Source organism: Ylistrum balloti, unplaced genomic scaffold (assembly GCF_031769215.1).
Source record: "Ylistrum balloti isolate Yb309-2 unplaced genomic scaffold, AGI_CSIRO_Ybal_v1 Utg370598, whole genome shotgun sequence".
Lineage (NCBI taxonomy): Eukaryota > Metazoa > Mollusca > Bivalvia > Pectinida > Pectinidae > Ylistrum > Ylistrum balloti.
Genome location: NW_026782370.1, coordinates 190116 through 209646, shown reverse-complemented (window position 1 = coordinate 209646; position 19531 = coordinate 190116). Strand labels below are relative to the sequence as shown.

Sequence of the window (19531 nt, the reverse complement as noted above, 5' to 3'; positions counted from 1 at the left end):
ATTGATTACATGTTGACAATGTGGTGTAAATTACTTTGATTACTTGTTGACAGTGTGGTGTAAATATCATTGACTACATGTTGACAATGTGGTGTAAATTACATTGATTACATGTTGACAGTGTGGTGTAAATATCATTGACTACATGTTGACAATGTGGTGTAAATTACATTGATTACTTGTTGACAGTGTGGTGTAAATATCATTGATTACAAGTTGACAGTGTGGTGTAAATATCATTGACTACATGTTGACAGTGTGGTGTAAATATCATTGACTACATGTTGACAGTGTGGTGTAAATATCATTGACTACATGTTGACAGTGTGGTGTAAATTACATTGATTACTTTATGACAGTGTAGTACATCAATATCAACTGCAACACTTTCTGTCAAATTGTAAATCAAAAGACTGAAATTAATAAACTTGAGATTACAGAATAATGAATGAGGAAACCATTCATTCTTCTCTTTTCAGAATTTTAAAAGGGAATCGGGAACAACTAGCCAGAAAGGAATTCTACAGAAAGATGTACAAGGAACAGATCGAAGTTCTTAAGACCATTGGCCTGGACCAGCAGGTATATCGGCTAGTCGTAGATATGTGTTTGATTACAAAATCACCATAAAACAATCCTCCCTTCTACACACTCATATCGAATTTCACTATAGAGGTAATTTCTCTTTAACGGTAGACCGCAGTAACGGTATAAGGTGTTTATCCGTGTTTACAACATGTCACAAACAATGCTAAGATGTATGGTCTAAGATTTTTTATAGTAGTCTAAGTGAAATCAAGGTTTAAACAAGAGGTAACATTATCCATGTACTGTTCATGATGTTTTAGTCAATTATTAAATAAATATAAGTTTCGTCTCGCATCCATCGGGTTAACAACAGCAGGAAAGCCCGTTAACTGAAAGTTTTAGAACAAATTGAATGATAGGAGATTTTTGTAATGGATGTGTGGGTCCCTGATATCCCTAATTCTTGGTACAAATTGTCTCCTCTATCTTAACTTGACTGTAACTCGGTCAACCCTGCCCTTTAGACGTTCTATATTATTACCATAGAGACTCGATATCGGTTCGTACTAAACATTGTGTGACAACGTCCTCCAGCGGACGGCTTGCTTCTAAAGAATATTGTATAAGGTATTTGCATTGTAAAGGAAATCAAATCTTATTTCCCAACGAACTTAAAATCACTGTAACAGTGCTCGTTCGTGTTTCGCTCGTGTTTCGCTATTATATGCTGTTAATAGTTGTTCCTAATATTTTCATTAGTTCTTTAAAGTTTGCTTACGATCTACTTACTTAAAATCATCAAAACATGGCTTCATGTAAAGGGATGCAAATGCAATTCATATTCGAAACCAACATATGATATTTTCTATTGTCGGACAGGACATCGACATCATACACACTGTGTTGGCGGCTATCCTGCTCATCACACAGGTGGAATTTGAGGAGCCTGATAATCCCAACAAGATCCTGGACATCAAGGGCACTACTACAGCAGCTAACGGTGAGAAATTCTCAAGAAAACGTAATGACAGCAAAATGTCAAGCTAGGCAAGTTCAGACACTGATAATCCACCGCCCAGGTACATTGTTACCACAGAGTTCAGACACTGATAATTCCCCCGCCCAGCTACATTGTTACCACAGAGTTCAGACACTGATAATCCACCGCCCAGTTACATTGTTACCACAGAGTTCAGACACTGATAATCCACCGCCCAGTTACATTGTTACCACAGAGTTCAGACACTGATAATCCACCGCCCAGTTACATTGTTACCACAGAGTTCAGCCATGATAATCCCCCAGCCCAGAAACATTGTTACGGCAGAGTTCAGACACTGATAATCTACCGCCCAGCTACATTGTTACCACAGAGTTCAGACACTGATAATCCACCGCCCAGTTACATTGTTACCAGAGAGTTCAGCCATGATAATCAACCCGCCCAACTACATTGTTACCACAGAGTGCAGACACTGATAATCCCTCAGTTCAAGTACTCATTATCTCCCTTCAGCTGTAAGTTATAAGGTTGCGGTGTCGTAACTGAACAATGTTCCAGAGGTTTTAATCATCGGAATTGACAATCCGACTGCAAATGTCATAAAAATTTTGGTCTACATCAAAGACTGATATTCCAACTGCTCAGTAACAAGCATACGACTAATTATCCAAATATGGTATTGCACCTGCTTCAAGGTCACCACCTACAAAGAGGAAGAGTTAGTCCACTACCAGTGGCTCATCAGATTACCGAGTCAGATGAATGTAGTAGAAACAGAAGAACATTATTTACTTTATGGCTGTTTTTCATGAGACAAGGATAGAAATACACGTTAAAATTAGAACTCTTGTATAAGATATAAATTTGAAATTTAAATAGTTTATCGTCACTTTTCTTGACAGTTGCCGAACTGCTGAATGTCTCGGATGAGGACTTTTGTCACGCTCTCATCGCCACAAAACAGACATATGTTGGTATGTAGAATATAGTTGTGAAGTTAGTCGTGTAAAGTAGATGCATTAAGGGTCAATTTTGGCCCCAGCATAGATTTTCTTAATTTTTATATCATGCAAACATGGACATATGACATTGATAAAAAAAGAAGTTTTCAATGATTCTGACAATGCGTTGCCTAGCAACGGGCCTGGAAACCAACCTACTCTTTACCGTCTATTTGCACATTTTAGTGATATTTCATTGTTTTTTTTTATTTGGTCAAAATATTTAATCAACTTTTACATATCAATGGTATGATTTAACAATCATATCATATTTGTGATCAACTATCATATATTACATGTTTAAGATTTCCTAGCAACACAATAGCAACCAAACTCTCTCCATAGCAACGGATTGTAATAAATACAATAATGGACACAGAAAATTGATGATAATACTCAAGGTATGTTTAGATTATGATACATCTTAAAAATGTAAATATGATGATACAATAGAGCACATAGGTGGTATTCCACAGTAACCATGTCTTACCATAGCAACTAAATATTTCACCATAGCAACAGTACGTGTAATAATCAGTACATCAATTTGTCAATACTTCCGTACACGGTTATCTTTACATTCTTGGTTAATTTAAAAAGGATATGAAATCAAACATGTTACTGTTAATGATTCTTACAAAAGTTAAGTTATTTCAAATAAACATTATGCACTAACAAAATACATTGTCATCCAAGATTAAAGTCAATTCCTCAGTCGATCAAGTGAGCACCGTCCATTTGTATTTACATTTTTGGAGATTCCGAAATTTACATGTAATTTACATGGCTACATCGGTAAATCTGTACTGTTTTATTCCTCCGTGTTACCTTCATTATCACTCTCATCAATACTGACTGGGTCTGGTGTATAACTGGCATCTTGTAAATATTGTGTCCAGTCCTTACTAAAGTCAAAGGACTTGTCTAAATGACGTGCAAATCCCATATACCACAAGATTGATGCAACATCGGAGCAAGTCCCAACCACTCTCGCCCCAGCACGGCATGTACAGTACCATCCTTGCACATTACAATCATCAAATGATACCCACAATCGGTAAAGTTTTGAGGAAAAATGTCGGCTCTGTATCTTGGCGTTGATCAGATTAGCATCTACTTTACAGATAGATACTTCATATCCTCCCGTTTCGCTCATATGTTCCTGTGTGTAGGACCGTGCCAGTTTGAGCTGATACACTCCCAGTGTCAAATTCCGCAGGTTTTCTTCTGTCAGAACAGAAAATATGATAGCACTTGTGGTCTCCATCTTCTGCCACTCACTAGGTCGATTGAAAAGGCCTTCTCGTTCAATTCTCTCCCAGAGAGAATTCTGCTTCCTTGACAAATGCAACATTTTCGATCCTAGCAGTTGATCTTGCTCTGCATCCCCCGTGCTTATTGTTGTACCGAACTTGTTGAAGATTGCATACACAATCCTGACAATATCGCCTATGTATGGAATCTGTGAGTTTGGCAACACACGATCCAAATATTTCCAGGTTTTTAATCGTCCATTCACAGCCTCAACGACCCATCTGAAAAATAGTAAATAGATGCATTTTGAATGTGAATAAATGCAGTATTCAAATGCAAATGATGGTAACTATATCAAATAAATTTTATTTTCAATTTCGACGACATCTTCTAAATGGACAGGTTTATGCAGTTCAAATTATAAAATCGAAAGTATCTAATTCTCACTGGGAATTACCTTTAACCATTTTAATGATATATTAATACAAATAAGTTATAAATATATTGTAAAAGCAATTGGTAAAGTTAGTGAAATGTTACTCAGAACAAAGAGAGACCTTGCCTAAAAAGCCAATAAACTAACTGCAGCCAAAAATGAAGCTAGGTCAACAATATCAAATAGCCACAATATAATAATGTTCATTGTGCTGACGAAACTTACAAAGTAGAAGACTTACGCTTAATTTCTGAATCAAATGTATCCATGAAAATATTTGAATTCAGGTTCTCAGGATCGTTATGTTACCGGGTTTCTTCAAAAGAAAATATGCATGATAAGATTTTTCATTATATTAATTTTATAATAGCATAAATGAGAGAAATCATACCCTGGCCCATAAGATTAACACTTTGGTTTCTGCATGTATATGCTGATTATTTGATGCTAGCAAAAGTAAGTCCGACGCAAAAAAAAATATATATAGAAAAAAAATTACCTCAGGTCGATAACAATTCAGCAAAATGACATCTAACGCGATGTAAGAGTTACAATATCTCCAAAAGAAATATTTGTAACACCAAGACTATCGATGCAAATATAATTGTTTGTATTAGAATGCAAGGATATTTATACGGAAAAATTCATGTAGCAACATGATATAAGGTCCTGAAAATATTCTTATATTTATAATTATTAATTCTATCAGTACATTATTGATGAATATAACTATTACAATTGAGAATTATTGAGGTGAAAGTTATAGAAAAAAATAAGAATAAAAAACAATAAGATATGTGACTGCGATTTGAACTCGCCACGAGAAATCTGCAGCTCCAGAGCATTGCTCCTTCACCGTTACATTACAGCGGCGGACTACGTCACCATCTAGTTTGTTAGAAATATAATTCCAAACCAACACACTTCGGATGTACACTGATTCTATTATGGGTGTGTGAATTGACACTTTAGTTTATATCTCGTATATAGGGACACTTTCTTATCTTTTATATGTTAGTGCATGTTTTGAAAACAACACTGTAGCAAATACATTTTAGCCATTATTTTTTTCTGAAGATAAATCCCTGCATTTTGTTTGGTTGCAAAATTCTATTTTTAGACGCAGACTCAGACAACGTTATTATGGAAAATACCGTTTACAAACAAAAAAAAGAAAGAGGTTTTATTTTATCTTATATACTTATTATTGTATTCTTACTTACTGCATACTTATCAAAACACTAGCAATATCTACAATGACTATTTTTTCGAAGTCAGCTCTGACGTCTGCTCATATGCACAAACGTAAACAAATCACGACAATGTCGCGAATACACAACATGGATATCTTCTACATAATATTGTTACATACCTGTTAGAGATGTAGACAACTTCTACAAGATGTGCAGATTGTGTTGACAGCTCTTCTACGTAACATACTTCAAATGTAGGCTGAAACTTACAAGATCTTCTATGCGAGTTTAGACTAACGTACAATGTAGCGCATGAGACTCGGGCCTAGGAGATTGCAAAATCTACGAGTTGTTAAGATGGATACTTTTTTGTCATTTTTTAAAATACATTTTTTTTCATTATTATTATCTAATTTTATTAACAAACATAAGTCAAGTCATTTTTCATGTTTTTGTCTTTTATTTCAGCATCCATTTACTTCCGCAATCTTGTAGTCGGTCTCGACGCTAACGTTACGTTGGGCAACGTCAAAATCTCACTAAAATCGTGAAATGTGGTTACAAATTCAGAAGATATTTGTTATTTTAAATACCTCCCCAGGCATGTACCAAAAAAATATTTCAGCACCGCAAACATAATGTGGAAATCGTTCTCATTGATAAATATAAAATTGGTACACCCTTGGGGAGGTAGTTAATTTTTCGTTCAAAGTCATAAAATATCGAAAAAACTCGTGACTTTTTGTAAACGTGACGTTTTCCCGCAAAATTTGTGACGTCATCACAAGCGTTATGAACCTATTTTTATCTGCATTTCAACTGATAAGTTGTTAAATAACACAAATGGGTACATGATTAAAGAATTTTCTAACAAAGAAAAAAAAAGATTTTTTTTGCATCTACTCCTTTGCAATTTGGAAAAGGGGAAAAGGTGTGGATATTACCTGTAGCTTCTCTAACATTTTAAAGCCAATGGACTTGTCTCTACAATCCTTGGTGGTATTGAATCTACTTCAGATATCATTAACAATTCATTTAACACGATGATGATTTTGGAAACAAGTTAATATCAAATACTACTTTAATTAAAGCATTTTAAAAAGATCATGACAATATTTGTAGGAGATGCAGTGGTAAAACGAAAATCCATGGCTGAAGCAATTGATACCCGGGACGCGTTCGCTAAAGCGCTCTATGAACGGCTCTTCGGCTGGATCGTGCGTCAAATCAACCAAAACCTCCATCCTTCAACGTGAGTATAGAGTGTATCAGTTCTTGTCAAAAGTGTCTGCAGAATCATAACTTTAGGTACGCATTATAATGATATTTTATTGCATTTTATCTTGTAATGAGTTGCATATCAATGTAGGAGTTAAAATATAAATATGTAAACTATATAAGATATAAGTCGACAGTATCATAGTGTAGCTATAACATAGTTCATGGTATACAATAGTATGTTAAGAATGTGTGAACGCCTATGTTAAATCCGTTTTCCAAACGCATGCAGCTACGGGATACCATGGGTTACGCCCCCTTAGCGCTTATTGGCCGGAGGCAAGAGCGTGTTCGCAACTTCTCAGCTCAAGAGTGCACTGGCCGAATGAGGCTGGTCACGGATGAGTGATTTTATCAAATTGCTACCATTTTACTTTACTCGGGGACCCATATGGTTATTATAGGTGTCTGATGTACATAACAGTTACAAATCTACATGTTTTTTTCACGCTCCGTAATAGCACTGTACATAATATTCGGATTCACGTCGAATTTAAATCCACAAAAAATCATAAATGCTACCATTTTACTTTACTCGGGGACCCATATGGTTATTATAGGTGTCTGATGTACATAACAGTTACAGATCTACATGTTTTTTTCACGCTCCGTAATAGCACTGTACATAATATTCGGATTCACGTCGAATTTAAATCCACAAAAAATCATAAATGCGCCCCACCTTCAACAATTCAACAAAGAATATCTGTTGACTAACCGTACTTTTGTGTCATTTTCACTTAAAAACCAGTCGTGATTAGTTCTTATTTTATATCTGTGGAAAGTTACTATACTTAGTAGTCAGAGGCACAGAGGTTTTGAGATTTGTGTATATAAAATAAAATCTTATTTCACAACGAGATGTGTTTATGAAACAGTATGTCTCTGGTTGCAACAAAATTCTGAAGTGGGACATTAAAACTGTACTGTGTAAGACAGGTGCTAATTGCATGCACAGTTTTTTTTTCAAAAGTAGGTCAAAAGTCAAGGCGAAGGCCACACGATGAACAAGTTTGGTACCACTGGAAAGGTCTTGTTAAAAGGAGCACGCATGCAAAAACATGAAAGACTTACCTCTTACCGTGCAATAGTTACGGGCAATCCTTACCTCTTACCGTGCAATAGTTACGGGCAATCCTTACCTCTTACCGTGCAATAGTTACGGGCAACCCTTACCTCTTACCGTGCAATAGTTACGGGCAAGCCTTACCTCTTACCGTGCAATAGTTACGGGCAAGTCTTACCTCTTATCGTGCAATAGTTACGGGCAAGCTTTACCTAGTACGTGCTATAGTTACGGGCAAGCCTTACCTCTTATCGTGCTATAGTTACGGGCAAGCCTTACCTCTTACCGTGCAACAGTTACGGGCAAGTCTTACCTCTTACCGTGCAATAGTTACGGGCAAGCCTTACCTACTACGTGCTATAGTTACGGGCAAGCCTTACCTCTTACCGTGCAATAGTTACGGACAAGCCTTACCTCTTACCGTGCTATAGTTATGGGCAATCCTTATCGCCTCGATATGATGGCCAACACCTGTGACGTCACAAGTTTAAATCAAAACGATTCTATAGAAATATACTATGGAATTTCCATCATGCGTTTGGTATGCGTGTTATTTAGCTACTTGTGTGATGCTTACTTCTGTATGTAATATTTAAAGTGCTACATACATACAGAACTGAGATTTTGTTTACAAATTTAATAAGGAAATCAATTCTTATTGAGCAGACAATGTTTGTGAACGCTATCTAAATAAATACGTGTTTTTCATCATTCGTTAATGTTATTTTAGAGACTGTAAACATAATACTTTTTATAACATTACTGGTCTTTAGGAAATGATGAACATTTATTTTTACGCAATACAAAGCAACAGTTTAAAACTGCATTCAAATTAACGAAAGCGCACTGCACTCCTTTTTCACAAATGGAAATAAACGATTGGAATTAGCAGATTCACCAGTACAATATCCCATACTGATAATGAGCGGCAGCACGTGCGTTGTTTTCCCAAATGATTTTCTTATTTCAATCCAGAGATTTTAGGGCGTTGTGTAATAGATGAATAAAACAATTGACGAATGTTACAGAGGAAGAGCAGTCTGTAAAAGTCCACCTAGATAAGTTATTGATCAATGAGTCATCTGATCAGTCTTACAAATTTTATTCATAAATATTTTTTTTCCAGTTGGTCCTGATGTATATACCTCACACGGGCCACCATTTAACGTCCAATCCTCCACACTATTCCTCAGCTATTTAGCCCAGTGTTAATACACACAGAGTTACATAATAAACAACACTGTTACTCAGCTATCTAGCCCGGTGCTCATACACACAGTGTTACATAATAAACAACACTGTTACTCAGCTATCTAGCCCGGTGCTCATACACAAAGTGTTACATAATAAACAACACTGTTACTCAGCTATCTAGCCCGGTGCTCATACACACAGTGTTACATAATAAACAACACTGTTACTCAGCTATCTAGCCCGCTGCTCATACACACAGTGTTACATAATAAACAACACTGTTACTCAGCTATTTAGCCCAGTGTTAATACGCACAGAGTTACATAATAAACAACACTGTTACTCAGCTATCTAGCCCGGTGCTCATACACACAGTGTTACATAATAAACAACACTGTTACTCAGCTATCTAGCCCGGTGCTCATACACACAGTGTTACATAATAAACAACACTGTTACTCAGCTATCTAGCCCGGTGCTCATACACACAGTGTTACATAATAAACAACACTGTTACTCAGCTATCTAGCCCGGTGCTCATACACACAGTGTTACATAATAAACAACACTGTTACTCAGCTATTTAGCCCATTAATGATAAAAATAGCAGTTACAGTACTCTACACCTTTAAACAGCGATCCAGCTTAGCGGTGCAGGTAGACGACAAAATATTAGAAATGGTGACATCAAGCCTAGTGTAGACAACCCTGCACGGCTCAAGACATCGGGCCTATAGTCGTGTTACAGTACCAATCCCAAACCATCCCTTATAAGCAGGGTTTCATGGCCTTAACCAGAGCTGCCCATGATTCTTCCACCACGTTCAGCTCGCAACTGCCTCGCAAATATCTTGCAGAATATCTTGCATGCACCCTTTTGCTTGAAAACATCTGCAGTCTATTTCACACCTTCTCTATATTCAACCAGACATGTTATAGTCTGTTTCAACTTCCTATGCAGACCTACAGTAAAAGTAGTACAGACCGTTTTATAAATAATAGTCTGTTTTATAATGATAATATCATCTTCACTATATAGATATCTATCGCAAGATAGCAAAATTAGGGGGTAGGGATGATATAGTATAAAAAGTTCATTATTTACCTCAGACCCAAGATCATATATCCTCAATAGACATTGGACATCTCTCTGGTTCTCCTGAGTTTTTGTAAGTGCATGCCCATTTAGTTTATGGTGAATGAGATCTCTTGGAATAGTGTTTGATACATCCCCTGTGTCCTGAATGTACCTGCGGTCATTGCGGTCAGTGGCACCATTCCTGTCCTGCTCTGAAGAAAAATTAAGTCAAAAATAGAAAGTAGACTGTCCAGTGTTTTTATGGTCTCTCCATACCCAGAATTCCAAGAGACCACATTTAATTTCCCCTTAACGGAAATTTCAGAACACTGATGTATCTGTATTACTATTCCCTTTCTGGCGCGAATTTTCATCTTGCATTCAAAATTTTTCGCAAACATAAATATTTCGACGCTTTTTACGAAGATAATAATGAATCACAACATTGATTTAAAAGAGACTGTTCAATTGATAGTCAGATATCAAGACATTTACCAGATTTAATCACCGTTCCACTTTCTCTTCTCGTACATTTTGATCTGGTACATTTTGTTTCTGTCAGTTTTCAAGTCTTCAAAAAAGACAGACTGTCCAGTCCGATTTTGCCAAAGTGCTTTTTGATACAGTATTTTCCTGGAGACTTTTTATCTTATAATCATCCAAAGTCTAAACCTGGGGGTGCTATTTTCTTTCTTCTATGTTTACTCAGCTTCCAGCGTTGCCATACAGAGTTCTTCGATTCACTTGCGCTTGATATATCACTTTTGAAATCAGATTTAGTACTGGTTGTCGTTTGCGTGAGAAAAATGTCGCTTTCACTCGTAGAATCCTCCATGTTGAGCCGTGAAAAACTAAATTGACATTGAACAGAGCCACAAGTGTACCTGGCAAAAAAGAACAAATTGCATATAAATGATAATACATGATTTTTATAGTGACTATACCTCAGAGGGTAAACGGTAAATGAAAGGGCTGGGCAGTGGAATGGGTGAACAATATCCTGGATGTCTGTGTAATAGTTGGAACGAGGAGTTTACGTGTTGCCAAGTTTTTCGTACAATTGCAAGTACCCGTTAAAATTGAAACATGTTTTACATTTGTTTTCTTATTCTGCTACTAGATCATCTTCAGGAACTACCAGCATTGGAATTCTTGATATTGCTGGTTTTGAGAAATTACAATCCAACAGCATGGAACAGATGTGTATCAATCTTATTAATGAAAGGCTGCAGAATTTCACCAACAGTAACGTTCTGGATTTTGAAATGTCAATCTATAAAGAGGAAGGGATTCAGGTGACCCACGTTAATTTCAAGAACAACAACGCATTGCTGGATATGTTTATGAAGGTATGGTTGCAAACGTTGTCCAGACTATAGCGATTTAGAACAAAAACTACTGCCGGTTTAGGTTAAACAAGACCTAATAAAACCACTTTGTAAATGTTTCACTGATAAATATGCTACTATGTTTGTTTTCGTTTTTTAAACAAAGTATAAATCTTGTTTTTAAGAGAATATACGGCGTGTTGCCACTCCTTGACGAAGAGTCAAAGCTAGGACAAGGTTCGAATGAAGGATTTGTCAAGAAATTGAAAGATAACTACGAGACACACGAATGTTTCACCTCATCTCCACAGGAACGAGCGGAATTTGGTATCAGACACTTCGCTGGCCAGGTAATATTTTACCCATATATCATGATGGTATTCTAACGTGTGTGTGTTGCGAAAAATATAGATTCTTTCAGAATCATACATCAAGCAGGTGCTGCACGGAAACATTTTTGATGCTAAATCTCCCAAGTCTGATATTAATTTTAACCGATCAATGACAAGGTTATGAAAATGAGGTATTACAATATCAAACCTAGAGTGACAACATATAATTTGTATAGCATATAGTAACATTTTATCACCATTTATGACGACACAAGATGAAAATATATAAATGTTTATTACGACGCATGATACAAATATTTAAATGTTTATTAAGACACACGATAACCGTATGTAATGTTTATTGCGACAAGATAAAAACATATTAAAGTTTATTACGACCGAAGGTATGAGTATATCAATTTTCATTACGACATTGTGTATGAGTATATCAATATTTATTACAACATCGGGTATGAGTATTTATTACAACATCGGGTATGAGTATTTATTACAACATCGGGTATGAGTATATCAATATTTATTACAACATCGGGTATGATTATATCAATATTTATTACAACATCGGGTATGAGTATTTATTACAACACCGGGTATGAGTATTTATTACAACATCGGGTATGAGTATATTTTTTTTCAAAGAAAGATATAATAGGTAAAATTGATGTCATCTGTCAACATCTCTTGATTATCAGGTGTGGTATGACGCATCAGAGTTCATTCAAAAGAATCGTGATATGCTTAGCGCTGACATAATCAGCTGTATGAAAGCGAGTGAGAATCCATTCGTAGCCGATCTCTTCACTGTCAAAAAAGGACCGACGGGAACTATTTCAGCGTAAGTTGATATTTTTTCATTATTTGTGGTTAATTTATATAATTGTTATAAAGCGCCAATTAACTTATATACTGTTCAACTCACAGCTTGTCGTTTAGTTTTGTAGGCCGTAAGGTAGATCTATACATATATGTATTTTCAATGTTGTTCAATATTTTTCGGAAATCCGAGTGATAACAGATAGGTATTTTTCTCAGAACTAGGTATGACATCAGAAGGTCTGAAAAAGCGCCAGGTAGAGGTCCGAGAAAACCTGCCACAGCGAAAGGACATCTTTTAATGGCCGAGCTAGGAAAATCTTTAAAAAGAAGGTAAATTCCGACAATTGAGTTTTTTCAACATTTTTCATTATCTATTACCATATTTCTTTGAAGTAACTTTTTCAAAGCTTATTCCAGCGTCTGTCTGGTGATACATCAGGATTCGTTTCTGTTATGGTCATTGGTCTATAACATCACGTTTCGAAGGAAGGAAAAAGAAAAAAGGCAAATGGATTTAAGACATGGTTGTGATTCCCTCTTTTTGAATTTCTTATGCGATATTGATCCTTAACTTGATTATTTGTTCATTTATACATTTTTGAGAAATCAATATTATCCAGTACCAATGCCACCTTTCCGATGTCGACGAGTGGTTGATTTTGTTTCTTATATGTTTGACATAGATACGGAGACCTTCAGAACACTAGTCAGGTGTACAACCCCAAAGATCAAAAAACAGTTATCTCATACTTCCAGGTAGGTTGCGTGCATATCATATAATATGAATGTATATCATTTAAATACTAAGTTACGATAAAACACACACTGTCAATAAAATGAAAACAAATACTGTCATTTGTGTTATTAACTGACAAGAATTCAGCCAATGCCATCTTTTTATTTAGCATTGATACCAAAGCACTGTGTTTTCTTGATAATTGACATGAACTAAGGGTTGTCGTAATTACTTTTGATAAGCAATAAAACACACACTGCCATTTTGTTATTATCATACATGAAAAAACACTCATTTTGTTGCTGACTAAATTGTATGAAAAAGCACGGTCATTCACATACATTGAACATTTTTTTATGATATTAACTGGCAGAAAAACAAACTTGGTATGGTCTTCCTTCAAATGAAATCCTGTTATTTATGCTATTCACTGTCTGCAGCATAATGTTTCCCAAAGTTGTGCAAGGATCATGAAACTTGTGTACATTAATCATACTAATTTTGTGTACAGAGCATTACTTTGCTTGCATTAAAACCAGGATAACGAAACTTGGTGTATACATTGGTCATATTAAGAGGAGGTGAATTATACCAAATTCATGGTATGCAATCTCTTAGTTGCATAAGAATTTTCCTTCGTTAAAAGTTTGTGCATAATAAATTTGCTTTCATAGAGCATTCATCAGTTTCACTGACATTTCTATTCTTATTGTTTTAGCTGTCATGAAACCAATCATTTTTTAAATATTGAATTATATAAAACTTATCACTTTTTTTTTTTAGGTATTAGCTGACATGAAACTAATCATTGTTATTTTTAATACTAAACTGCATAAAACTAAACACTGCTGTTTTTGGTATAAGCTGACATGAAACCAATCATTGTTATTTTTAATACTAAACTGCATAAAACTAAACACTGCTGTTTTTGGTATAAGCTGACATGAAACCAATCATTGTTATTTTTAATACTAAACTGCATAAAACTAAACACTGCTGTTTTTGGTATAAGCTGACATGAAACCAATCATTGTTATTTTTAATACTAAACTGCATAAAACTAAACACTGCTGTTTTTGGTAAAAGCTGACATGAAACCAATCATTGTTATTTTTAATACTAAATTGCATAAAACTAAAAATGTTATTTTTGGTATTAGCTGATATGAAATCAGTCATTGTTATTTCTTATATTAAAATATATATAAAACTAATCACTTTTATTTTTGGTATTATCCGGCCCGAAAGCATGTATTGTTATCTTAATTAAATAACATGAACCTATCCCTGTCATGCTTTTTGTGTATCCACAACATTTACTAAGTACTTTACTTGTATTTTCAGAGTTCTCTGAATGACTTGTTGCTTAAATTACAACAAGGAGAACCTTACTATATACGGTAAGTGTGTTTATTCTTGTGTGGATAGAATTATTTCTTATAAAGTGTATGATGTAAACATACAGCAAACACGACTGAGCCTATATTCCAGTGTTTCCTCAAATGTGTTTTTCTGTACAACACTATACTTAGAAAATGTATTTTAAAAATGCACATAGATTTATTAACTTGTTCACTGTAATTCATTTCTTAAGCAATTTTGTCCGATGTTAAACTATTTCCATGGTATCCGGTCAGTAAGCCATTCGATAACTCGCCCTAACCCTGATCCTTACTCTATAATCTGGTAGTAAAACTTATAACTTCCCATGACCAGTTCAGTTAACATAACAGAACTACCAAGAACACAATGGAGCATCGCTCATGTATAACTTAATATTTCAAAGTGAAATAGAATCTTTCTCAAAACAGTGCCACTGTCCAATCTAATTATGAATATTCGGCAGGGGTAACCACGCTGATGGACAGTGGAAAAGTTTTTTTTATAAGATTTTATTGTCTGATGGTAATAGTTCTGCAATAAATTTACAGGTGCCTCAAACCCAACATGTTTCTCGTGCCAGATAAATTTGATGACGAAAAAGTCTTGGAACAGATGCTTTATAATGGGATATCGGAGGTGGCCAAAATAAGAAAACTTGGACTTCCTGTCCGGAAACGATATGAGGAGTTCACAAAGAGGTAAGATATCGAGTATTGTATCTGAAACAATTTCTATTTAATAGCTTTTCTCCGAGGTACTCAGGTTTTCTATCATAGTAAGATATATCATGATTCGCCACTATTGTAAAAAGTTTAAACTGATATTTATGTTTGATTCTATAAAGAGCATGCAGCATTTTATATCTAATTTAGTAGATTGTGTATTTTGATACATCTCCTTGAGACGCATGAAGGTTAATGTTGTTATTTTAATTCTAAAACACACGAAACAAGAGATATTTTGAAAAAAGGTTTTGATTCCCATGATACCTCTTATCACTTTACTGTTTTGATAACTTCATTACCATACACGTTGTCCAAAGCCGCTAACTAGATGTATGAAGCAGCTTGTACGTCGGTCTTAATGTTCGTCTGTCAATATTTTAACTCTTAAAGTATTTCACATTAGAAGACAGGTGAAGACGTCAAAAATATGAAGTCACTATTGATATACAAACATTGTAGGCAGACATACTTCCAATTTATCATATATATATATATATATATCTTAAACAGACCTGGAAATATCATGTTGTATCCTTTTGGAGAACTTTTAACAGTAGCAACATAAAGGATATTTTACTTTTATTATAATGATAATATTGTAGTATTTCAATTTTCACTAGATGAGAACGATAAAAGCACATCGAGGTGAAGCTTCAACAATTGTCTCATCTCAAGTTTTTGTAAACGTCGATTTGGATTTATTTGTCATTCTACACAATTTGAGCAAGTCGTTATCATGAATTTCTACAATATTGAGGTTGAGCGTCTGCCTCAACAAGAAAGACGGCCGCCACATTTTGGCTCGAGTTAGAATTATGGCATGGCAACGTCTGGGAACGTCATAAGTATATCGGGCATTAGATCTTGAAAATTAACCAATAAATATGCGTTACATAACCACTATAACCCATGACGATAACAGGAAGTTTAATATGAATTTCAATGGCCGCGTCCGTACCATAAAATACTACAACAAATTAATTACAGCGTTAGCCGGTACTCAGCACGTTTATCTCTTATTTGATAAACGCTACCAAAAGCAATGATAAAATGTAGCACGGTCGGTACACTAGGATTACGGTACGTTTATAGTTATTTGATGACAGGGCTGTCTTCATGGCAGTTCATTTTTCGTTTGTCTACAATTTACGTTGTAGATACGGAATGCTGAACATGAAAGGGTTGGAAAAAAAACCAGGCAGAGCAGGAACAGAGTTGATCCTAAGGAATGTTTTACCAGCTAGGAAGATGTCTATGATCAAATTTGGTAAAACAAGGGTATGTGTGAAAACTCAAGTAACAATGTTAATTAAAATGGACGGATCTATTAACTAAGAAAAGAAGCTGCACTCGCTAATTTTGACGCTAAACCAATATCATACCTGTATGTGTTTATTCTACATTCATATCGCAATTGATCGCGATATTCAGGGTAAAGGCAAACCTTATGATCTAAAAAGGTCGAGTTAAACGATAGAACTTTATTACAAAATATATTGGGGAAAATCACATGACTATAGGGGCATCGAAAAGTGAAATGGGAAAGTCAAAGCTAACGTAATTATTAAATATTGAATACGGAAGGGTGGCGTACTGGACACAGAAATAAGAGATATTAGATTGTAGATAGATGTGTGTATGTGTTTAGATATAGATGATTCATGATGTTGCCGTATATGTAACTTTGTACCTGCATGTTTTAATGAAGAATGGTTTTGCACTTCTGTATCTCTTTATTCAGGTTTTCATGCCGGAAGATATCAGTATCTGGCTAGAAAAATGTCGACATTACAGGGAACGAGCAGCGGTAGACACCATTGCTAGGATATGGCAGCATTATTATGTCGAAAAGACACGCAAAGAAAGAGAAAGGGTGTCTTCACTGTCGCGGGAGCTTGAACGTAGTTCACACGTAATTAGTTTAGTTAACATCTGCGAATGTGAAAAAATCCAGATTGGAGACATTGCTTTATTTATTTGTTTCTATATTTTTAAGCATCCGCATTTCAACCCCACTGTTACTAAAATTACATTATTGTCTTGTGGTCGCTATATTTGAAATTTGTTTTATTTTCACATTTATCCATTTCTTACATTTTTGATATTCTAAGTGATTTTTGGAATGTTCGAAACCCAGCCCCATCCCCCATCCCCATTCATGTCAGACCATGGCAATCCCCGTTCTTACGCGTCAGACCTGGGTTATTACCAGGGTGCGAGTCGGGCCTGGAGTATTCCAATCGTACGTGTCAGATAAAAGCAAAACATAAACGTACATAACAGATCTTGGGTATCCTCATTCGTTTAACATTCAATAAATGAACCAATTTATTGCATGGACCAATATTTGTAACAAACACATCAAGAAAATGATTTACACAGAGACTCCCGGAAAAATAAAAGGAGAATAAGACCATATGTTCCGGAAGAGTTAGTTTTATCTGTTTTACTGAAGGCACCCTCCATTTGATTCTTGGTCAATTGAAATAAGTAATGTCACGTTCCAAAATGAGAACAAGATATATAACAATAGAACCAACTGGCAAGCTAACGAGTATAAAAGGCGTCAAGCTTCGAACAGAAATAGAATGGTTACTATGACTACTGTGAAACTTTCCAACAATTTTCATTAGCTTTCATCTGACGAAACCATATGCTGTGCGTTTTCTGTCAGTTGGCGACAATTTGCACGAAGATAGTAGTATTAGGAATAGAACAATGTATACTGGTTTGGGATGCAAGGATGTTGCTATCTAGAAAAGGAACATTTACAAGAAGGCAATTGCAATCACGCTTATCATTCAGCTGAATTGGAAGCTATAAATGTTGGTTGCGTTATAGGCAAAGATCGATATAGGTGGTAAATATAGCAGAGTAACCCAGATTACATATGTTCTCATTCTTGGTATGTCCGTAGCTAGCGTGTAATGAGACATTATAGAAAAGACATGTTCCATTACATTTCCAAATACTACACTTATTGCCAAAACGATAAAGTAATTTTTGAGATTCCTATGTCAATTCTACATTTTGGGTTCTCTAATTCAGAACAACTAATTCGAAATAAGAGAAAATACTATTTCACACAGATTAATAGAAAATGGTACGCAGTTATCTGTATTTAGGCAAATAATTAAACATCTGTAACAACGCAATGATGTTTACTTGATTTCGGACAATATTTTGTATGATGTTTTATTGTGCCAGATGTAAATGAGCTTGTAAGAACTTACATCTAACAGAGAGTTATTAATATGAAGTAAACACTTGTTCTGGGTGTCTTGCTGATTTCATAGTGGACGGACTTGGTATGATACGGAATGTTTACCGTTATATACTTAGGAATGATTGAATCATCTAAAGCATGAGTTATTTATAATTCAATTAAAATACAGTTGATCGTACAAAGGATATTGACATCAAAACGTTGTCATTCAGATTCAAGTGATATCTACCATCAAAGTATAAGAAAGAGTTTAAGCTTAAATCAATTTCTCTATTAAATCAATGGCATTGTATTCGTAGGATCACACCTTGGGTAAATCCATTGGACATTCAACTAAACCTGGAAATGATATGGGACATTCTTTCAAAACCGATGCAACGTACTATACAAGCAATGAGTTCACGAATAGTGGTCTTGGGGATACAATGTCGACAACATATTCCGATTCTGATGATGACTACCGTTCGAATACATTCAATCCAATAGATGGCTTTAAGATTGCCAGTTCTATTAGACCAGGAAAGCTAAATGGAGGAAGTAAGAGAAAGGGGAAAGCCCCTACACCTGTTACAAGATATAGCACACAGGGCAACACCAACACAAAGGATGCCAAAACAGAAAATAAAGAGACCAAACAGAAGGATGAGTACGTATTGATGTTTTCATTCATATCTTATAAGGATCTGTAAGAAAGTTTTAGTCTTTAACTATACCTAAATTTTGTTATCTAAAGATCAGTACCTGTTATTATTTAACGTACAGATGACACGTACAAATGTAAAGAAGACAAATTATAGTACATCAATTTCCAAACATCGATGATATGGTTATGGGCATCCTACATGAACACATACAGGAATTCGTATTTCAATCAAACGGTCTTTTTTAGAGAAAATAAGACGACGGTATGAATATATCACCATATCCTGGCGTC

General features: G+C 35.2%; 1 protein-coding gene across 1 annotated transcript in view; it reads left to right on the top strand.

The window, feature by feature from the left end:
• The window catches only part of LOC132556893 (uncharacterized), a 52508-nt gene that overhangs the window by 20439 nt on the left and 12538 nt on the right, over nucleotides 1-19531 (top strand). Inside the window, exons 6-19 of the mRNA XM_060221347.1 lie at nucleotides 480-582; nucleotides 1408-1528; nucleotides 2434-2505; nucleotides 6538-6667; nucleotides 11152-11380; nucleotides 11545-11709; nucleotides 12405-12547; nucleotides 12745-12858; nucleotides 13212-13284; nucleotides 14608-14663; nucleotides 15195-15344; nucleotides 16529-16649; nucleotides 17113-17283; nucleotides 18897-19243. Coding sequence (XP_060077330.1) covers nucleotides 480-582; nucleotides 1408-1528; nucleotides 2434-2505; nucleotides 6538-6667; nucleotides 11152-11380; nucleotides 11545-11709; nucleotides 12405-12547; nucleotides 12745-12858; nucleotides 13212-13284; nucleotides 14608-14663; nucleotides 15195-15344; nucleotides 16529-16649; nucleotides 17113-17283; nucleotides 18897-19243 — 1995 coding nt within the window. The remainder of the gene's footprint in view (nucleotides 1-479; nucleotides 583-1407; nucleotides 1529-2433; nucleotides 2506-6537; nucleotides 6668-11151; nucleotides 11381-11544; nucleotides 11710-12404; nucleotides 12548-12744; nucleotides 12859-13211; nucleotides 13285-14607; nucleotides 14664-15194; nucleotides 15345-16528; nucleotides 16650-17112; nucleotides 17284-18896; nucleotides 19244-19531) is intronic.